The sequence below is a fragment of the Ictidomys tridecemlineatus genome, chromosome 11, assembly GCF_052094955.1.
Source record: "Ictidomys tridecemlineatus isolate mIctTri1 chromosome 11, mIctTri1.hap1, whole genome shotgun sequence".
Lineage (NCBI taxonomy): Eukaryota > Metazoa > Chordata > Mammalia > Rodentia > Sciuridae > Ictidomys > Ictidomys tridecemlineatus.
In genome coordinates, this window is record NC_135487.1 from 61,322,988 (window position 1) to 61,344,696 (window position 21,709).

General features: G+C 37.5%; 2 protein-coding genes across 8 annotated transcripts in view; both read left to right on the top strand.

The window, feature by feature from the left end:
* The window catches only part of Miga1 (mitoguardin 1), a 574,792-nt gene that overhangs the window by 129,801 nt on the left and 423,282 nt on the right, over positions 1-21,709 (top strand). The window lies entirely within an intron of this gene.
* Ak5 (adenylate kinase 5) overlaps positions 1-21,709 on the top strand; it is a 235,993-nt gene that overhangs the window by 49,217 nt on the left and 165,067 nt on the right. For all 7 annotated transcript variants that reach the window (XM_078026542.1, XM_040288885.2, XM_078026541.1 and 4 more), the window contains exon 6: positions 5,548-5,739. In XM_078026542.1, coding sequence (XP_077882668.1) covers positions 5,548-5,739 — 192 coding nt within the window. The remainder of the gene's footprint in view (positions 1-5,547; positions 5,740-21,709) is intronic.

The window sequence follows — 21,709 nt, forward strand, 5'->3', positions numbered from 1 at the left end:
GATTTTTGGTTTTTTAATTCAATCTACTTCTGTTTTCTAATAACAGCATTCAGTCTTTTCAAATTTAATGTAATATCTTATGTATTTGGTTTTAAATCTATTATTTTACATGTTATTTTCTATTTGTCCACCCATTTTGTTTTTCTTTTTCTTATTTTCTTTTAATTAAATAATTTTCATTTTTAAATTTTAGATTGCTCACTATATTTTTTTCTGGTGGGGAGGGTACCAGGGATTAAACTCAGGGACACACAACCACGGAGCCACATCTCCAGCCCTATTTTGTATTTATTTAGAGTTTCTTAGCACCTCGCTTTTGCTGAGGCTGGCTTTGAACTCTCAATCTTCCTACCTCAGCCTCCCGAGCCTCTGGGATTACAGGCATGCGCCACCACGCCCAGCTGTTATATTTTTTTAATACAACATTTTAATACTTATTTAGAGCAGGGATCAGCAAATGAAGGGGCATGTGCCAATACTATGGGATTGATCACCATAATGTAACGTGGACTTGAGTTGGTTCTAAACAGGCTTTAGCCCTGTGAAGGTTGATTCACATACCCTCAGAGGGTATATATAGCCTTTCACTGGGCTAACCAAAGCCTTTCCTGGGTACAGGGTGGTACTTTCTAAAGCCCTTCCTCTATGGTGGGCCATATGGTCCAGTTTTTGTCCCTTGGCCTATGGTCTACTGAAAGCTCTGCTTAGAAATTATCTCCTTGTTAAATGCTAGTGAATCTAGCTCTCCATCTTTTTTCCCTCCCTTTTATAATGATCTAGTCTAGCTTTTATGATGATAGTATGTGTTCAATAAAAGTTTAATGGGTAAAGTAGTAGTAATTTATTTTACATTTTTCCTGTAGGCAGAACAGAGAAGCAAATTTCAGGCCCATGTTAGAAACTTCCCAGTTACACTCAAGGAGTGATGAAAGGGTCTGATAACTAAGTACCCATTACAAGAAATGCTCAAGGCAGAACATTGGAGTTTAAATGTTCACGTTTTAAAATCATTAGTCAGGAGATCATGGAGATGATTACAGGTTTTGCATTAATTAGGGTTAGATAACCTCCAAGTTTTCCCCATATTTTAGTTTCTGTGATTCCTGTTTTTATTTCCACTCTGATCTTGCTTCTTCTTTAATATTGTGCTTCCTGGTTTCTGACAGTGTAGCTGATCTGAATTACTGAGCCTAGGCCCTCTCAACATATCTTCATCAAGAACAGAGCAGTCGAAAGCATTGACAGTCAAAACAGGGAGAATCAGAATGAGCTCACTTTGCAGCATGACGCAGTGAATACAGGGAATCACTGATTCTTTTTAACAGAACAGTGGTTCCAATAAGGGCTTAAAAAGTGGGTAGAAGAAGATTGAATTGTCTGTGTAACAACTGACTTACCTGATTCAATGGGAGAAACACATCAGCAATTCAGAAATTTACTGTCATGTAGACAAAAGAGATAGCTCTGTTATTGCTCTTATGTATGTCTTTATTCTCATTCATTTAGTCAGCTTTGTTATGTGGGGACCTTATGACTTCCCAACATGTCACAAGTGGATTTCATGAACATTTTCTAGGGTTTGAAATAGAATGGTGTGTGCTTTTTTTTTTTTTTTAAGTTTGGGAAAAAACAAGCATTTAATATTTTCCAGTAACAATGAAGCACTGCTGAAGAGCATGAGGTGATAATGAGTGGATGTATGTGGGGTATGGGAGCTACTAGGAATCAGATGAGCATGCTTATGTCTGGGGTCACTCTGCAGGGTAATCAGCTCCTTATCCCTAGTTGCTATAGTAACCAGCTTTATGTTTAATTTTTTTTTTAATTCACAGGTGGTTTGTTTATGATTTTTTGTTTTTTTGCTGTGCTGGATATTGAACCCAGGACTTCACACCCTATTTTTTATTTATATCAAGGAAAGACAGCAAATTATCCACAATTAAGAAATTAAATAATTTGCATATTCCCTTCCAGATCATTTTTGTCAGAGTTTAATTCATCTAGAAAAAAAAATCTTACATATGCCACTCAATTTTTTTTAGTTATTGATAGACCTTATTTTATTTATTTATATGCAGTGCTGAGAATTGAACCCAGTGCCTCACACATGCTAGGCAAGTGTGCAGGACCCTCAGCAATTTAGGAAGTCCCTGTCTTAAATTAAAAACTAAAAAGAGCTGTGGTATGACTCAGTGGTAAAGCACCCTGGGTTCAATCCCCAGGTTCTCATTGTCTCGGGTTTTGGTTTCAGCTACTGCCTTCTGTTGATGGATTCCAAATTGTCTCTAGTACTATAAAACCCAATAGTAAGAGATAAAGTATAGTGACAACTACATATATAAGGCTACCTCTGGCCTCATCATGTAAAATGTATTAACATAAACCATTAAGTTTGTTTTAAGTGCAAAAGGCAAGAATTTTTAGATGCAAGACATTTTTGTCTGCATCCAGTACTGAACTGGTAGTTCAGGGTGTTGGGGTTTTTTTTTTGTTTGTTATTGTATTTAACTATACCAATATTATCAAATTAAAACCAATATTACATTGTATTTGTCAGAGATTGTCTTCTAGAATTTAGTTAAAGTAAATTTTAAAATGTGTTCTTTATTTTATTAGGTAATGCTAATTATTACTGAAAATCATATTAAATATGAATTTCATAATATAATATTCAATAAGAAAAGTTTTAACTTTATGTAATCTCTTAATCATATATCCTACAAAAATTATGTGTGATTTTCAAAAATTTTCAAGCTTCTCAAAAGTGATTTACATGCTTTTTTAAAATAATTTTATTTTTTTATTTTTTTTAAAGAGAGAGAGATGAGATGAGAGAGAGAGAGAGAGAGAGAGAGAGAGAGAGAGAGAGAGAGAGAGAGATTTTTTTAATATTTATTTTGTAGTTTTCGGCAGACACAACATCTTTGTATGTGGTGCTAAGGATCGAACCCGGGCCGCACATATGCCAGGCAAGCGCGCTACCGCTTGAGCCACATCCCCAGCCCGATTTACATGCTTTTAATAATTGGGAAATACAAAACTACCATGTCACAAGTTTTCCACTTATTTTATAGCTGAGAAACCAGGATTCAGAGGAATTGAACAGTTTGGGTCAGAACAAACCTAATAGATGGCAGATTCTAGATTAATATTCAGGATGATCTGATTCTAAAATTCATATTCTTAATCACTCTTTCTAGTGATTTCTTGTGGCTGTACTTACACAGCTGTGAGAATGGGGGAGGGAAGTCCGAGTGGTATTTCTTTTTCTTTTTTTTTTTTTAAAGAGAGAGTGGGAGAGAGAGAGAGAGAGAGAGAGAGAGAGAGAGAGAGAGAGAGAGAGAGAGAGAGAGAATTTTTTAACATTTATTTTTTAGTTCTTGGCAGACACAACATCTTTGTTTGTATGTGGTGCTGAGGATCGAACCTGGGCCGCACGCATGCCAGGGAGCACGCTACCGCTTGAGCCACATCCCCAGCCCCAGAGTATTTCAATCCTAACCTTAATCAATAACCAGTGGTGATAGTTAAATAGACTGAAATTTTGATAAGAAAGACTCAAAGGTGATGCTAAATGTTGGAGGCTTCTAGCTGAGAAATTTGGGAGAGGAGTATTGCTACAATAAAAATACACTAACAAATAGGACAGGAATTTGATTTAAGTTAGATTAAAATGTACAAATAGCACTGTCACGGACACTTGAAAATACAGAGCTGAGAGACTGTTCAAAGTCAGGACTAAAAGTGTAGATTTGGAATCCATCAACAGAAGATAGTAGCTAAAACCAAAACACTGGACAATGAGAACCTGGGAAGGAAAAACATGTGATCTAAGCCTTGGAAAACACCTCCTCTTGGGGATTTGAGGAGGAAAAAATGTAAGCAGAAGGAAAAAAACAACAAAATAAAAAAAAATAAGTTAAAGAAGAACCAAGACCACTCAAACTCCTGAAAACCAAAAACGTCTAAACAAGGCTGAAATTTGTTGAGTTTATTTTGTGTGAATTATTTGACTTCATAATCACTCAGGGACGTAGATTTCATACCTTTCTATTGACAAATGAAAGAACACAGAAGCTTATCAAGTTTAAGCCATATGCCTATCATTTGGCTGTTAAGGAATTTTGGGTCAAAACCTGGAATCCATATTTCCCAGCTTCTGGAGACAAGTGGTCTCCACAGTGCACAAAATAAAATATTGTGGTGTGTGAGAAAATGTTAAAAATTCTGATGATTGACTGGGTACAGTGGCACACACCTACAATCCCAGTGACTTGGGAGGTTGAGGCAGGAAGATCACAGGTTCAGGCCAGCCTCAGCAACTTAACAAGACCCTCAACAATTTAGGGAGACCCTGTCCAAATTAAAAAATAAAAAGAGCTGGAGGTATGGTTCAATGGTTAAGTACCCCTGGGTTCAATCCCCAGTCCCCCCAAGAGGAGTGTATCTCATACACTCAAGAGGAGTGTATCTCATTCTTTTAAAATTTTGTTTTTGAATGTATTTATAATGTGATCTTATGTTAGTATGGTAATGGACACATATCAGATCTACATGTATAATTCATAAATTAATAAGTACATGTTCATTGGGGTATATGCTCAAAAAGTTTATTACTGTGAAGATGCATTTAAAATTTTTGTAAAAGACATATTGAGTTTTAAAAAAAGAAGTTCTTTGATTTGGCAGCAGCTAAATTTGGTATAACATTAAATGTGTCATAAATAAAGATAACAATTTTAGAAAAAAAATTGGAGAATATTGCTTCAAACAACTATGCAAGACTGCTTTTTGCCTTGTCTCATACTCAATAACAAACTGTATTTACTTCATCTGGTCATATTATCTTTCAAATGCAAACTAGTTTAATTTAGTTAAAATTGGTATTTTCAGAAATTCATGAGGGGGCTTTGGGCCATTTGCTGCTTTGTGTTAGTAGAAGGAACAGAGAGGCCTTGGACCAAGCAGACATAGTTCAAATACCAACTTTTACTTTATTGACCATGTGATCTCAGACAGGTTCTTAGTTTCTCTGAGGTTCAGTTTGCTCATCTATAAAATGGAGATAATGTTCATTTTATAAATTGCTGCAAAGTTTATAGTATTATAAAGAAATGGCTTGGCATTGTGCCTGGCATACAGTAGATAATTTTAAAATGGTAGGAAATAGAAATAGTAGCTGTAGACAACATTGTGGCCCAAAAGTCATTTCTCCTCTAAAATCAGATTGCACATACTTTTGACAAAGTTTGTCCTATACTATTCTTAATTCAAGCTGGAAATTTATATGAGCATAGACTAAAAAGTATTCTCTAAATTCTGTAGGACAACTGCATACAGCCATGTGGGTGGGGGATGCCATTTACATGAACTATGATGGGAATAGCTGCCCCTGGTATGTGTAGAGTGGCAGCCCAGGAGATATGCTGGTAAAAACTAGAGGGCCAAATACATGGCAGCCACAAGGCCAAGGGAAATGAATGCCAGGCCCATGCACGTGTTGGTGGGATACTGAATGCCTCTCTGCTTGTCCAATGCTCTCCCCAGATCTGCACCCCTGACCTGGTGGTTTTCCTGGCTTGTGCCAACCAGAGGCTCAAGGAACGATTACTGAAGCGTGCAGAACAACAGGGGCGTCCAGACGACAATCTCAAAGCTACCCAAAGAAGACTAATGAATTTCAAGCAGAACGCAGCTCCGTTGGTTAAATACTTCCAGGAGAAGGGGCTCATCATGACAGTAAGTTAGTTCTGCTCTTAGTGTCCACACAAGAATGACCTGTCAGATTTCTCATTATCCTATGTTCTCATATAGAAATCCCCTTTGCTCTTAAAAGTGGTTTTTGGTGAAGTATAAAACCAATCAAGAAAATCGATCATTTTTACCTGTTTGCCTTATTAAGACATAATGATTTTTTAAAAAGTCAGTTTGTGAAAGGTGATAAATTCTAACCTCGTCTAGAATTCTATAGTCCCTGAGTAAAAGAGTGTTTTTAAAGGATTATTGGGGGTTGTTTTAAGCAATTCTTGCCCAACTTCTTAAATCTTTTGTCTTTGAAAATGTCACAAAATGGTAAGATTTATAAACAACAGTTGGCATAGTTTTAGAGTATATTTGGATTGCAGGTTTTGTTTATTGTATTGTGCTACCTAAAGAAATGAGATTCTGACTTGAGGAAAAAATTTTCTGAGGGTTTGACTTGTCATAAAAAGGGATAATATATTAAAATGGGAGTCATTAATTTTTCTGCTCATTTATCAAAAGCAAATATTAACAGATATAATACAGAAATCAATGTTTTCCTAAATGTTTAGTTTGTTTTCTAGTTAATGGTATTCCGTGTGCCAAGGAAAGACGACACTGAATCATTAATTAATTCAGTTTTTAGAAATAAAAGGCTTAGCTCAATTGATGATTTCCCGCAATATCAGTTTCCAGTATTAAATCACAGGGAAACAAACAAGATTGTAAGTCATCTGAAGGAAGTTCTGTATGCAGGAAGCCACAAAACCACAGCAGTTCCATGAGAGCAGAACCCTCCTCTCAGCCCTGACCTCTTCCCACCAGAACAAAGACCCTTGTCCAAGGGGGTCACAAGCCTCCATAGAGAATTCAGTGAAATCAATGCATGTGTATCCCAATAAAATACACAGACATTTTCCACATTTAAGTAAATCAACTGACACCCACCCACAGAGCCCCTGTGACCTTACAACTCCTGGGTTAGAACTTTCTTCATTAGACTAGGATGCCCTTAGACCTGAAAGAGACAGTCATGACATTTGAATAATGATCTTTTTGCAGTCTCAAAATATTCATTACATTTTGCTCTTTGAGCCAAAGTTGTCATGTCAGAGAGTTGTAAATTTGATCTGAAAATTATTCATAATGCCAGAGTTCATTTTTTGGTTTAAAACAGAGTAATGATAAAAATTGAGTAATAGGAAAGATTTAGGAAAAGTAAACATTTCTGTGGCTATTTTGGGTTGGGGGTGGTTGTGTATGTGTCTGTTTTCTCACCAATTACCAGTGCTGACTTCTACATTGTATCATGAAAAAAATAAATTTACCCTGTAGATCAAACCCCAACTACATTCTGAAAAGTCAGAGTTTTAATTGATGTTTGCAAGGCTTGAAGGTATTACCAGAGTGTTTCTGATTACTCCCTGCTTGTCACATTCGTCATCACAAGCAGAGCAGATTTCCCAAATGAATGCAGAGTGGGGATTGTTAATTCACTAATATTTTGCATGGAGGTGAAATGCCATTGCCTCTAATTGAGGGAGTCAATAACAGTGTGGATGACAGCCTGTAACCTTACTGCTGAAACCAAATGAGCTTTAAGATAAACACCTCTAATTACCGGGAGAAGACTTGCCTTGGAAAGTCACCTTTTGGAAAACAGTGAATACAGGCTAGGCTCTGGGGAACATAATTTGAAAAATAGTCTGACAAAGAAGCAGGTACTGCATCCTGAAACACTTGTTCTCTTTCAGAACTCAGATCATAGTTCGCTTTCGGAATTGAAGTGCATTTGATAGATCTTCTGCTTTTAAAAATGAGTTAAATATAAAAATAGTCATCCTGTGAATCACATGAATGTTAATATTTTAACTAAAAATCTGCAAGTTAATAGATTAAACCCAAATACATCCTTTTCCCTGTGGTCTCTCCACTGCCTGCCTTTGCTTCTGCCTGCTGCTCCTAGTGATTCATTTATTCATTTAGTAAATGTTAATTGAGAACCAAGATACTCTGTTAGATGCTAGGTGGGCAAAGCTAAATGAATAAGGGATAAGGTTCTTCGCTTTATTCACTGACATATTCTGAGCACCTGGAGTAGTACCTGCCCAACACATAGTAACCCCTCCATAAGTGAACTTGGCTTATAGTCTGTGGGAAAAGAGATACTAAACAATGGGTTGGTTATCCAGTGTGATGATTGTGGAGTTATTAGGTGAGAGTGATTATTGAGTGTGAGAACGTGCACGGTTTCCTCACATATGTCATGTACTGTGTTAGGGACCAGAAGTCACTGTAGTGAGTAGAATAAACTTTCCCCACTCGGAATAAGAGGAATCATTTATCTCCAAAGAAGCCTTTTAAGAACCACAGGGACCATGTCTGTCCTTAATCCAGCTGAGAAATGTCATTTTGGCACTCGACTTCCTAGGGCTTTGGAGTCTCAACCCTCTCATTTGCAATCTCAACATCACTGTTATTTAATAATTTCATGATGCCCACAATGTGCTAAACATGCTGAAAGTTGTAGAGGATGTTACCGACATGGCAATGCTGTGGAGGTCAAATGAGAGAAAGCGTGTAACGTGATAGTGGGTGGCAGTGCAGACACTGCAGCCTCAGATTCCAGCTGTACCACCTGCCACCTGTGTGGCCTCCTGAAGGTTGCTTATCTTCTCTGTGACTCACAGGCCTTGTCTATAAAATGGACACAACCATCAAACCTATGCTCATGTGATTTCAAGGAGTAATGGATGTCCAGTGCTTAGAATGATGTTTGAAACATTGTGAGGGTAATTTGTTAATTAATATTATTTTATAGTTTTTGCATTTCTTCCTCTTGCGGAGTGGGGATTGTTAATTCACTAATATTTTGCATGGAGGTGAAATGCCATTGCTCTAATTGAGATTTCTTCCCTGTCTCATGCTCGTCTCCTGGAAACTATAATTACCATTGACAATTTTGTACTCTTTGGGGGAACTCTGTTGCCTTTTCTCTCATAGATAGATTATTGAAGAAATCTAACATTAATAATTTAGGTTTTAAAAACTTCATGCCAAATTTACTTTTCTTTAAGTGTTTGTTAATCAGTTTTAAAGTTGATCCGGTGTTTTCTTGAACTTCTATATTGCTGGTGCAATCAAGCTAATGATGACTGTGTCTGAATAATGTAGTTTAATTGCAACAGATATCAGTCAATTCATTCTTTTTTCTTTTTTTACTTCATCATTGATTGGGCACTTGTTGATGGATTTGACTAAAGAATTAACTTCTTATTTTTTAGAAATATTTTTCCTAATTTTTGTATGTGTGTTAAAAATATCCCTTTGACTGAAGAGAAAAATCTAATAATAACAGCCAGGAAAAGCGTGCTGTTGCCTGACTACTATATCTTATTGTCATGATTCCCATCACATGGATCTCTTCATTTCCATTATTATCTTATATGTTCTGTATAGAGCATGAATTTAAATAACATGAAATCATAAAGCTTCTGTATTAGGGAATTCTGCATAGAATCTTCTCTGACATGTTTGTGTGTTGTTTTTAACTTGTCATCATATTGGATAAAATTCTCCTCGTATCTTTTATAGTTTTATGTTAATAATTAAAGATAAGGATGCAGTGAATTGGTCAGATGTTATTCATGGGAATTTGAGTATTATTGAAACAAAGAAAGTTGCCTAGTTAGCGTTACCAAGTGAGCTATGCCTCATGACATTTTGGGGGACTTGAATTTTATAAAATTACAAAATTCTTGAATAATAATTTCCCTTTAGTAGAAATTTTTTAAGGCCTCAATAAAAATGTCTATTTTTTTAAAAGTGATTTTTTATCTTTATTTTTAAAAGCTTTTTTAAAAATCTTTTTTAGTTACACGCAGACACAGTGTCTTTATTTTGTTTATTTATTTTTATGTGGTACTGAGGATTGAACCCAAGCACTCTGCCACTGAGCCACAACCCCACCCCTTAAAAGCTTTTTAAAACAAAATTTGTATTTCTTTTAGTCATGTTCGGGTGGGTTTTTTGTTTTTGTTGTTGTTGTTTTGTTTTTGCGGTGCTAAGGATCACACTCAGGGCCTCGTGCTTTTTAGGCAACGGGGAGCCATAATCCCCAGCCCAAGGCTTTGTAAGCTTGAAGCATTCTTTTGAAAATAAATGCAGTTTTGTTTATTTTTTGAAAAAGGAGTCTTTTAAATGCTTGGAAAATGATAGGACAAGATGTAATGTCTCTGTTATTTTTCAAAATATATTCAAAGCTTTACACCATTGAATGTTCCATTAAACTGGAAAAACCGGCCACTCTCCAGGGAAATGGCTGCACAGTTGTGTACATTGAACAAATGCTTCTTAAACGTGGGTGATAGTTAGTGAGCAGCCACGTTTAACTTCAGACTATGAAGTAAGCAAATGGTCATTTTCCTTCAGGACTGTTTGTAGGAGGAAGCAGAAAAGTATACTTAAAATGAGAAGGAAGCTGTAGTCACAGGATATACAGAGAGGCTGACTAACTCATAGCCACGTTTACTAGCTGGAGTTCTTCAGGCAGGAAAGGCATGGGCTGAAAAATATCAAAATCGAGGTTGTTTCTTATTCACCAACACCATTTTTTCTACTGAAGTAAACCCAGGCTGTAGCAGGGCTCTATACTCCCTAATTTCAGTATTTACTAGATCAGAGAAAATATTTTTTTAATGGGGCTAGGATGAACTTGGATTTTTTAATTTCACAAAGCGAAGGCATTAGAAGAAAAGAACCACCTATTCTTGCTATTATTTAAAAGGGATATTTCTAACAAAAAGATTAGGAATGGTATTTCTCCAGTTTCTAAACAAATGTTTGACTGTTACAAAAACTACTAACATCTAACTTATTTTTCTCATTTTGCTGAGGATTAGGGAACATTTCATTACAAACTAGCCTTGGTGCTTGGGAACCACAACACAGAAGACACACTCTTGTGAAAACCTCCTGCATTTATTCTTTAGACATCCACCCTGAGTCCCAGAAAACCCCACAGGCAGGACGATTTTTTAATTTGCCCCATATCACTTCCTTAAAATTTTAAACTTACCACTGAAACTAAGTCACATCCCATCAGCCACTCCTACCAAAAAAGAAAAATAAGCAAGAATAGTAAGTTAATTTAGACAGAACTGCTGAATAATTATTTGTTAATTAACTTCAAGTGTCATAGGAATCCACACTAATATCTAAAACACAAGTACACTCATTCCGAAATTCCCAGTGCACAGCCAATGGTTAGTCATCACCACCTCCAGGAGTATTGATACACAGAAAAACAAAGAAGGAAGGAAAAAAGAAAGCGTAGGAAGGAATAAATCGAAATAGCAAAAACCTTTAGGGGCTATCTAAATTTTTTATTTTCTTTTGTTACTGAAGATTGAACAACCCTGGGGTGCTTTAACACTGAGCTACATCCCCAACCCTTCTTATTTTTATTTTATTTTTTTTCCATTTTGAGACAGAGTCTTGCTAAGTTGCTTAAGGCCTCACTAAGTTGCTGAGGCTAGCCTTGAACTTGTAATCCTCCCACCTCAGCCTCAGGAGCTATCTAAATTTAAGAAAGGCAAAGAAACTTGGTAACAGCTTGTCCCAAAAAATCCATCCTCCTGAAATTACTAGAAGGAAATTTTTGTTGCTGATTCTCAATAGGTAAGAGGTTGGTGAATTTTCAGTGTGTAACTAACATAGTGAAGCTGTTCCCTTTAAGCAGTACCACTTTCCTATCTTGTTTAAACATCTACTGTGATATAATCAAAGGCCCCCACTAATCCCTATTCATTGGATTTAGTAACTAAGAAAAGAGTCAAGGAGAAGTCTTCAAAGCTTGGTAAAGGATAGACTATGGAGGTATTCTGGAAGATATTTGGATGATGGTGGTGTACATGTGCACCTAGACATCTGGCCCTCTCGATTGTTTTCCAGTTGCCCAGAATATTTTTAAATTAAGTAAACAGTACTTTCTGGCATGAAACCCAATACTGATAGAACCTTGAGTAAACAGCAGATTGTTAAGGAACTGCCTTGTCCAGGCAACAGGCATTTATCAAATTCTACAGTGTGCAGAGCTGGGGAGAGGATGTTGCCCTCAGAAAATATTATTGTTCACTTCAGGAGGGTAACAGCTCTGTGCATTGCTTGGTGCAACCCTTTAATTCACTTATTTACATTTTATTCCTAGTTTTAAATAATCCAGAAGTAAATTGAAAAGCAAATCTGATTACTTTCATAAACTGTCATGATTGTGGGCTGTAGAAACTGAAATACTATGTTGCCAGTTTTATTTTCTGATCTTTTACATAAAAAGGAAAATAAAAGCACTGAGAAATAAAGCCCTTTGCACACCCAGAGCCAACCCACTTACAGCAAAGTAACAACCACCGTCCTGGGGAGCACATCGTGCTAGTTCCTAAACAGCATTGAAACAGAACAAGCAGATAACATATTTATAGCTCATTCTGGCGTTCTGTCTCAGAAACCAGCAAACGCCCTGACTCACAACTTTTCCGTTCCCAAAGCTCGCTCAGTATCAGTCATATTCACACTCAGCAGGCAGAGAGCAAACCAGATGACTCAGTGAATGCATCTCCTTTCGAAGTTGGAAATTGAAATGGGAAATGGACGCACCCCTGTTGTCAGCTCTGAGGGTAAGAGCTGGCGCGCCAACAAGCACAGTGTTCTTGTGGTGTGTGATACAGGCACGGTGAGGAGAGCCTGAAGAATGAACATGCTCCATGCCCTGGAAGGATGGAAAATGTTTTTCTGTTCATTTTCTTACTACAGACACTCATGAAATCAAGTCCAAAAAGTCTCTTGATCAGCCTCTTAATTATCTGAAGTATGAGGCAAAGCCCTCACATGAAAACTGTGAAATAAATCATCTAGACCAAAACAAGTAATATTCAAATGAACACATTAGGAAGATTCATGTTAAGAAAATTCCAGTTTTGCCTCGCACAGTGGCACATGCCTGTGATCTTCCAGCAACTGGGGAGGCTGAGGTAGGAGGATTACAAGTTCTAAGACAGCTTGAGCAACTTAGCATGACCCTGTCTCAAAACAAAAAGCAGAAAGGGTTGGAGATGTAGCTCAGTGATAAAGCTTCCTAGATCCAACCCTTAGTACCACAAAAAAAAAAGAAAAGAAAAGAAAAGAAAAAAAAAAAAAAAGAAAAGAAAATCCCAGGGCCAAGACCTGATATTGACAGGTCTATATAAGAATAGTACATTAGTTAAGGCTTATGTATTTCTATGGAACTGGCTTTGATAACAGCTGATCTTTATAAGTTTTTTTATAATAAAAATAAAAGATCGGTATATAGCTGGTAGCTGAATGTCATGTCCTCCCGACAGCTTCCTTTAAACTCTCATTCAACCCTATAGGTTCTGACAGGAAAACACACATACCCGCCCCTCCCCCAATATTCAGCTAGTTGGTACTTCAGGAAACACGATAATCAGAACAATAACTAGCAATAGTGTCAATGAACATTCCAGACTCCTAAAATTAGGTCTTTATTAACTATAAAATGTTATAGTGAGCCTTATTGGAAACATGAGTAAGAAAAGATTTTTGGTGAAATTATCCTACTAGATATTTTTCTTAATAAATCTTACTGATATTTTTTGGCAAGATTATCTTACTAATTTTTTTTCATGTTTAAAGCTAAATGAATTGAAATTGACCAATATCTTTAAAGAGAGATGCTACTGTAAATTAAGTGAACCTCCCCCTAAAAGAGAAGACAAAAGAATGGGCATTTAAGGTTTACTAGTCAGGAAAATACAAGAAAAGAATATGAGTAGACAATGCCTTAAGAAACAATAGCTAAGATTCTGAGTGCTTAGGATGTGCCTTGTACTGTTCCAAATGCTTCACCATAGCTCATTATTTTGCACCAAACCTCCATAAGGCAGGCATTAGCATCATCTGCATTTTCTAAAGGAGGAGGCTAAAGCACATGCAAGGGTAGCTTGCCCAAGATTGCACCAAGAGCACGGAGTTTTGTTCCAGCCTCAGGCTGCTGATCAAGATGTGACACCTGTAACCCACCGCTGTGTTTCCCCCTCCTTAGCACATGACTAGCACAGGGCACTGGATCTTGGAGAGAAGCTCTTCCTCAAAGCTTCCCCAGGCATTTATTCCCTGATATGCATCTCTGTTCAGCTATAATCTCTTGATTTCATCTTTTCAGAAGAGAATAAATGAGAAGATTAATTCTATTGCTAAATTACATTGAGAGGCCTTTTTTAAAGAGTCATTTTTATTAGATAATAGATGTAAAATAATTAAGATAATTCATAAAATTGATTAATCTGGGCCCACATAACAAGCAAGGAAGTTTTACTGCAAATACCAATCATTGAGCCTTGTATTTCTATTTATCTGTGTAATGCTGTCTCTTTTTCTTACCCTGCTCAGTTCTACTAGCCTGATGTAAGACCTGACTCCAATTCTGCTGCAGGAAAAACAATGTCCTTCTCAATTCTTGAGTCGTGTACTTAGCTCATCTTCCCATTATGATGGTCCTTTCTTAGTCATTCTTTCAATTTTATTGAAGGCCTGTGTGCTCATGGTGTCCTTTTCATCAGACAGCAGTGGTCCTTCTTTCATTCAACAACCATCTGTTACATGCCAATCAAGCTTTCCCTCCTTGGTCCCTATAGGGAACACAGGATGAGGCAGAGCCACATCCTGCCTTCATGGTTCTTGTACTGTAGGTGCACAGACGATGTGGATAAACAATTTCAACAGCACAGGAAAGGGCATGTGTACCACACAGAGGAGAATCAGGGCAGGGGAGCATCACTCCTGGATAGATGAGGGAGGCTCTCCTGGAAACATTGCCCTTGAGAGACAGGAAAGAGGTGGAACCCAGAAGCAGAGAAGAAGGGCATCCTAAGCAGACCCATGATACAGGGCCTTCAGCATGCAGTGATAATTAGAATGGAGAGGGACAAGTACCCTGGGACTCACTGGGAAGGTGTTGAAGAGCTAGGCTGAGTAGTAAGGTTGCTCCATGGGCAGAAGCCAGCTCTAAAACCTCTAAGCAAAGGACTGACATAACTAGGAATATTAAGGTGGTAGCTGTGTGTAAACAATGCTTAGAGGAAGCATCCCGAAGGGGCTGAATTGCAATGGTGACAAGGTTTTACTTCTCGGTAGGGTAGGAGCCACAACCATCTAGAGCCCACCACAAATGTGGCATTAACTGAGATAGTGCTCTAAGGAAAAACAGCACTTGTTAATCAACTGCATGCAAGGTGTAATGTAAATTTTATCAATTTAACCACTTGTATTTCCCATCTGGATAGTGTTCACAGTAGAACTAGAAGGAAGGGGAATAGGAAATGAAAAGTAATATGCTGTAGTCCCCCTTCTCTGCAGAGGATGCATGGCTAGACCCCAGTGGATTCCTGAAACCCTGGATAGCACCAAACCCTACGTATACTGTTTTTTTCCATATGTACATACCCAGGATAAGGTCTAATTTATAAATTAGGTACAGTAATAGATTAACAGGCCAGTCATGGTGGCACATGCCTATAATCCCCCCAGCTCAAGAGGCTGAGGCAGGAAGATTGAGAGTTCAAAGCCAGCCTCAGCAAAAGCAAAGCACTAAGCAACTTAGTGGGACTCTGTATCTAAATAAAATGCAAAATAGGGGTAGGGTTATGGCTCAGTGGTCAAATGCCCCTGAGTTCAATCTCTGGTACTCCCCCACAAAGAGATTATCAGCAAAAACTAATTTAAAAAATAGACAAATATAGCAATATGCTGTAATAAAATTGCTAGAGTCACTATTCTTGTTCTTTAGGGCCATTACTAAGTAAAATAATGACTACTTGAGCAGCAGCTCTGTGGTATTACAATAGTGTGATACTGGAGATGGCCACCAAGTGACTTCAGGACAGGTAGTATAGATATGATGGACAAAGGGCAGTTTGAGTCCCAGATACGGAGGAGTAGAATAATGTGAAATCTCATCACACTTTTCAGAAGGGCATGCTTTGATGGGGCTTCAGTTGTGGCTCAGTGGTAGAGCGCTCAGCTAGCATGTGCAAGGTGCTGGGTTCAATCCTCAGCACCACATAAACATAAATCAAAAAATAAATAAATAAAGGTATTTTGTCCAACTACAACCAAAAAAATATTGAAAAAAAAAGAAGGGCATGCTTTGAAACTAATGAATTGTTTCTGCCTGGAACTTTCCATTTTATATTATTGAGTTGTGGTTCACTGTGGGTCACTGAAACTATGGAAAGCAAAACCAGGGTTAAAGGGGCAGGGAGTCTGACATGGTAAAGTACTCTAAAATGACATTACTAACAGCAGAGTTAGCTGAATCCCAAATTATTCTTTCCATAAATGATTGTTTCAAAATAATTCATTGGCTGAAAAAATTAATGAACTAAGTCAAACATTGTCTGGAACCATTCATTTTCATGACAGGCCTACACATCTTATAACTGTGAAGACATATTCTATTAAAGTACTACCAAGTAATTAATTATCACCAGAAATAAAAGGCTTATATTTGTTGTGATGTGTTTCAGTACAAGTCAGAGAATAACTGAGCAGTTATGGTTCAAACAAGTTTATTTCATTTGTTTCAAAATAAGCTTAAAGACAGATAATCCAGGACTGATTCCATGACTAAATGGCCTAATCAAGGATCCCAACTTCTATCTTTTTGTTCTACCGTCTTTGATGTTTTCTCATTGTGACAAAATAGCTGTTGCTGCTGTCATCATCAAGCCCACCTTCCATACAAGACAAAGATGTTTAGACACACCTATTACCCTTCATGAGGAAAGCAAAAGCTCTCTCCCTCTTCTTCCCTCACGGACTCACACTTTAGTCTTATCAGTCAGAATAGGGTGGAATGTTCTCCCTAGTCTTTAAGAGAAGGTACAACATGGAATATTAATGGTCCTCAAATTACAATAATATGATTTCATTTGTTTTTCATTTTATGATGGTGTGAAAAGTGATACGTCTTCAAAAAAAAAAAAAAACACAATAGCATCTCCAGTCTAGTATTTTGATCTTTTCCTGACTACCCACATGTGGCATAACACCCTCTTGTGATGTTGGACAGTGGCACTCAGCCACAGATCCCAGTCAGTCACATGAACTTGAGGGTAAATAACCTGCTCTGCAGTATGCTGGGTAGCTAAGCCATGGTATTAAGTAGATTAGTATACAGTCATCCTGGTGACAGACCCCTAAGGATACCAAATCTGTAGATGCTCAAGTCCCTCACATAAAGTGGCACAGTATTTGCTTATAACCTACAGACACCCTCCAGTACACTTCAAGTCACCCTCAGTATTACTCATAATACTAATACAATGTAAATACTATGTAAGTAGTAGTTGTACTATATTTTTTAGGGAACAATGGCAAAATGAAGGTCTATACATGTTCAGTACAGGTATAATTTTTTTTCCAAACATTTTCAATCCATGGTTGGTTGAATATGTGGACTTAAAATCATAGATTTAGAGGACTGACTATATTAAATTTATTTGACATATTTTCAATTTATGGGTTTATCAGAATGTAACCCCATCATAAGTTAAGGACATCTGTATTAAGCTTCTGACATAGAAGAAAGCAAAAGCAAAAGAAGCTAGAATAAATGTTGAGTGAGGTAACCCATAATAACCACTTCAAGGTTTGAAAGAAAAAAATGTCCATATTTTTCTGTTTAAAAAGACCTAGTGAAACACTTGCACAAATAATTCTACCCAAAACAGTTAAAATAGAGAGTATGTCTAATAATAAGACAACAATGGCTACTTTCCAAAAAGCACCTTTCCTATGCAAGGGTCTTTACTCACTTTATACCTAATTCTCACAGAAGTCCTTGAAGGTTAATGAAGAAACAGAGATTCAAAGAGTTTCAAGAGCACGCGGAAGGTCCCACCAAGGCCAGTAAGTAAGGGAGCTGATGCTTGACAGGGGTCTTGTCTCACAGTCAAGAACCAAGGACTGAGCCAGAACTTGTGTCTTAGCCAAGTTAAACCCCCTTCTCAAAGCAGTCAGAAAATATACTGAGAATGCCACACTAACGTGACCTGCAAGAAATTACTGAGTATTCTTGAGCAAACAGTGATTCATGAATTGGAGAATTCCAAACCGGAAACAGTTTGGGAGTTCCAGTGAGGGATCCTAAAGGGAATGCTTCTTATAGGGCAAACATGGAAGTAAAGCAAGAAAATATTTAATTGGTTACAGGTACATTTGCCTTATTGGGTCTATCCTGCTGGAGAGTTCCTGGTTACATAAGTTGATTGGCCTCTGGCCTCTGTTAGTCTTTTTTTTTTTTTTTTTTTTTTTTTGTATCAGGGATTTAACCAAGGGGCACTTAAGCTCTAAGCCATATCCTCAGCCCTTTTTATATTTTATTTTGAGAGAAGGTCTTGCTGGGTTACTTAGGGATTCGTTAAATTGCTGAGGCTGAACTTGAACTCAGGATCCTCCTACCTCAGCCTCCCACGCTGCTGGAAGTACAGGCTGACTAGTAGTCTTAAGTTTCATTTTTCTTTAATATAGACATTTATAGGAAATAGTCCAACTTATGTTTCACTTATATTTGCAAATCAAACAGAGTTGACATCACTGGTGAAGTCTAAATTCAGGCCTCATCTCCATTTTTATTTACTCTGACATATGTAATTATTATTATTTCAAAGTCAAGAAATTTAATTCTAGAACTGGAGAAAAAAAAAAGACGTACTCTATCAAATGCTGTGTTACTTTACATGTTCACCTCTTTCAATGACTCAGTCCTATAAGGTAGGTATTAAAATTACTTGGAGTCTTATATGTACCAGGTGTTTCTTCTAAGATTCCTCATTTCAGGTAAAGATGGGAGCTTGCTGTCCTTCCTGGGATAAACCAAAAAATGCCCACCTGACTCTGATCACTCATTCCATGTGTCACTCTGTCATTGCTCCTTTTACCTGGTGTTCCCTACCTCGTGCTTCAACTACCTGCTATTTTCTCCTGTAGGACTGGCTTCCCTCATCTGTCACTTTGCCTCCCAGTTGGACTCTGGAAGGCTCTTCCTCCTCAGGGACAGCACCAAAGATAGTGCTTCTACCTAACTTAACCTGAACTATCAGTTGGCACACAGGCAGATGTGTGGATTTGCCCCTGCTCTGAAGGAGGCTGCGCAGAAGGGGAGGAGAGGGATGTGCGGAGGGCTTCGAGGTGGGGTAAACCGCCCCTTTCCTCCCCATCACAGCTCCAAGGTGCTAGGTGAACTGAGAACACACTGGACAGAGGCTCCTCCATGCATTCAAAGACGTAATCAGGCACTTGAAATTTCTGAGTGAAGAGTCCTAGTCCTTATGAAGCACAGGACTGAAAAATGGGAATGGGGGATGGAAAAGACAGAATCAAGGGATGAGCAGCCAGGCAAAGAATGGGGAAGAAAGTCATTGCATCTTAACTACTCCAATTTCTTGTTGATTTCCTCTCCTCCTTAATTAAGGAATTTAATTTAGCACAGCATAAAATAACTTCGAAAATATACTCATTTATCAGTGTCTTTGTAGGCGATGGTTTTGAGATTCCTAGCTAATATGAAAGACTCACAGATTAATGGCAATGTTGATTTGGGGCTTTCGGAGCTCCTGCGTGAGATGACAAAACAACTCTGACTTTAAGAAGATTCTGTGGAAAGGCAGCCTGAATGTATCCAAGGTGTAACATGGTGTAGGCTGTCCTCTTCAGCAACCTGTGAGCAGATCTGATGCAGCCAGCCAGGCGCAGGTGTGCAGTGTGCATTGAACTAACACACACACTGGGTTGGGTCGCATGGATTCATTCTGAGAGCCAACAAGAACTTGTTTTGACCTCATTCATTTTGACTGCATACATAGCTTTTCAGTAATGTTTTAAATTCAGGCTTTCAAAAATTCATGCGTTCCCTATGGTCTGGCCTCTCACTGTTGCCAATTCACAGGTTATTTGAAGGTGTCAGCAACCGAGAGAGATTTCTCAGAAAATAACATAAAGAGTGTTGTTTCAAACAATTTCCACAATTGCAGTTAAATTCAGGATCAAGGAGGAAAACTGAAAATAATGGATTAGTGAGGGGTAAAGAAAATCTTGTTTCTTACCTGAAAATATCAAAAAAGTGTTATGCCTTGTGAGATGATTTTTTTTTTCTGTTTATTCTGAAACTTCTGTTTAAAAATCTAAACATAGACATCACCGTCACTTGGTATATACAGGATAATGTTTATTTTTAGTGTTTCCACCAAGCCTTTAAGAGTTCATATGTTCATGACAAATTAATTTTGGTAGAAGTTCAAAAAGATGATATGATCCCTTACAACTGAATCATTCATTAATGCAGCAGAATTTCCAATTAAACTCTGTCTCAGATTTTGTAGAACTTTAGGTGAAACCCTCTGGTCATGTGAACACTCATATTGTTCATTTCATCAACACAATCCGAATTCCCCAAATCCTGAAATTTAACAATATCAACCAATCAATTTTCTAAAATAGGCAATGCTATAATGGTTCTGCTCTACTCTCTATTTGGTGAAATGATAGCTGCAATTTAAACTGTAAGAGAAGAAATGTAGGAAATTGCAGCTTTCTCACATTTTCACATTTTTTTCAGTTTACTTGCAGTTATACAAAGATTGCATTCTCTTGAGCTAGGACTGCTTGCCCAAGCCCTGCCATCTCCCCAATGTCCGAATTAACCCCACTGCTCTGCCTTGACCATCATATATGGGATGGCTGCTGGAGGCCACACTAATCAGGACAGATACCCCACCTGTGAGCTCCCATAGCACCTCATTTTGATCCCATCCAGGATACTGTATGATCCCACACAGTATTTCTACTTCCTCATGATTCTTCTTTCTGGCTATCATAATTTTACTGTCTCTATAATTTTCATTATCTACTTTCTTCTTTACAGTTCTTTTCTCATCGTCAATATTTTATTTTCAGCACCTGGCTTTGAGATCACTAATTCACCTTCAGTCTATATCTATTACATGAATAGACCATATTAATGCATCATCAACTGCATAATAACCCTCATTAAGTATGTGTATTTGTGTAAGTGTGTGTGCACACACTCCCAATACCTAAGAGGGAAGAAGGAGCACAAAACTTAAAAAATAAAAATAAAAAGATATTTTACCTTGAAAACCTTCTTTTGCATATTCTCTGAAGTTGATCCTAGGCAATACCTGGATTCCTATTCTTCATAATGCCCTAAACTTGCTGTGTTTTCCTTTTAAGTCTTAGAACTCTTGATTCAAAATTTAAATCTTAAATTGCACATCGAATTTTGATTAAATATTTATTTCACTCTCCTATAAGGTAAATTAGGATTCCTCAAATAATGACAATTTCAGATATGTTATATAAGATATATTGTACAATGTCACTGAAACAAAAGCTCCATGAGGGTTTTTTAAAATAATAATAATAATAATAATAATAATAACTATTGTTATTATTATTATGTGTGTGTGGCACTGGAGATTAAACTGAAGGGTACTTACCAACTGAGCCACATCCCCAGCCCTTTATATTTTTTTATTTGGAGACACAATTTTGCTAAATTGCTTAGTGCTTCACTAAGTTGCTGAGGCTGGCCTCAAACTGTGATCCTCCTGCTCCACCCTCCTGAGTTGTTGGCTTAAAGGCATGTACCACCTTGACCAACAAGGGAAAGTATTTTTTAAAATATTTTTTAGTTGTACATGGGTAAAATATCTTTATTTTATTTATTTATATATGGTGCTGAGGATCGAACCCAGTGCTTCATATGTGCTAGGCAAGCACTCTACCACTACAGCCCCAGCTATACAGGGAAAATATTTTGGCTGATTTCTTTACCATTATATCCCAAACTCCTGTAATGCTGCCTGGCATATAGTAGGTACTTAATATG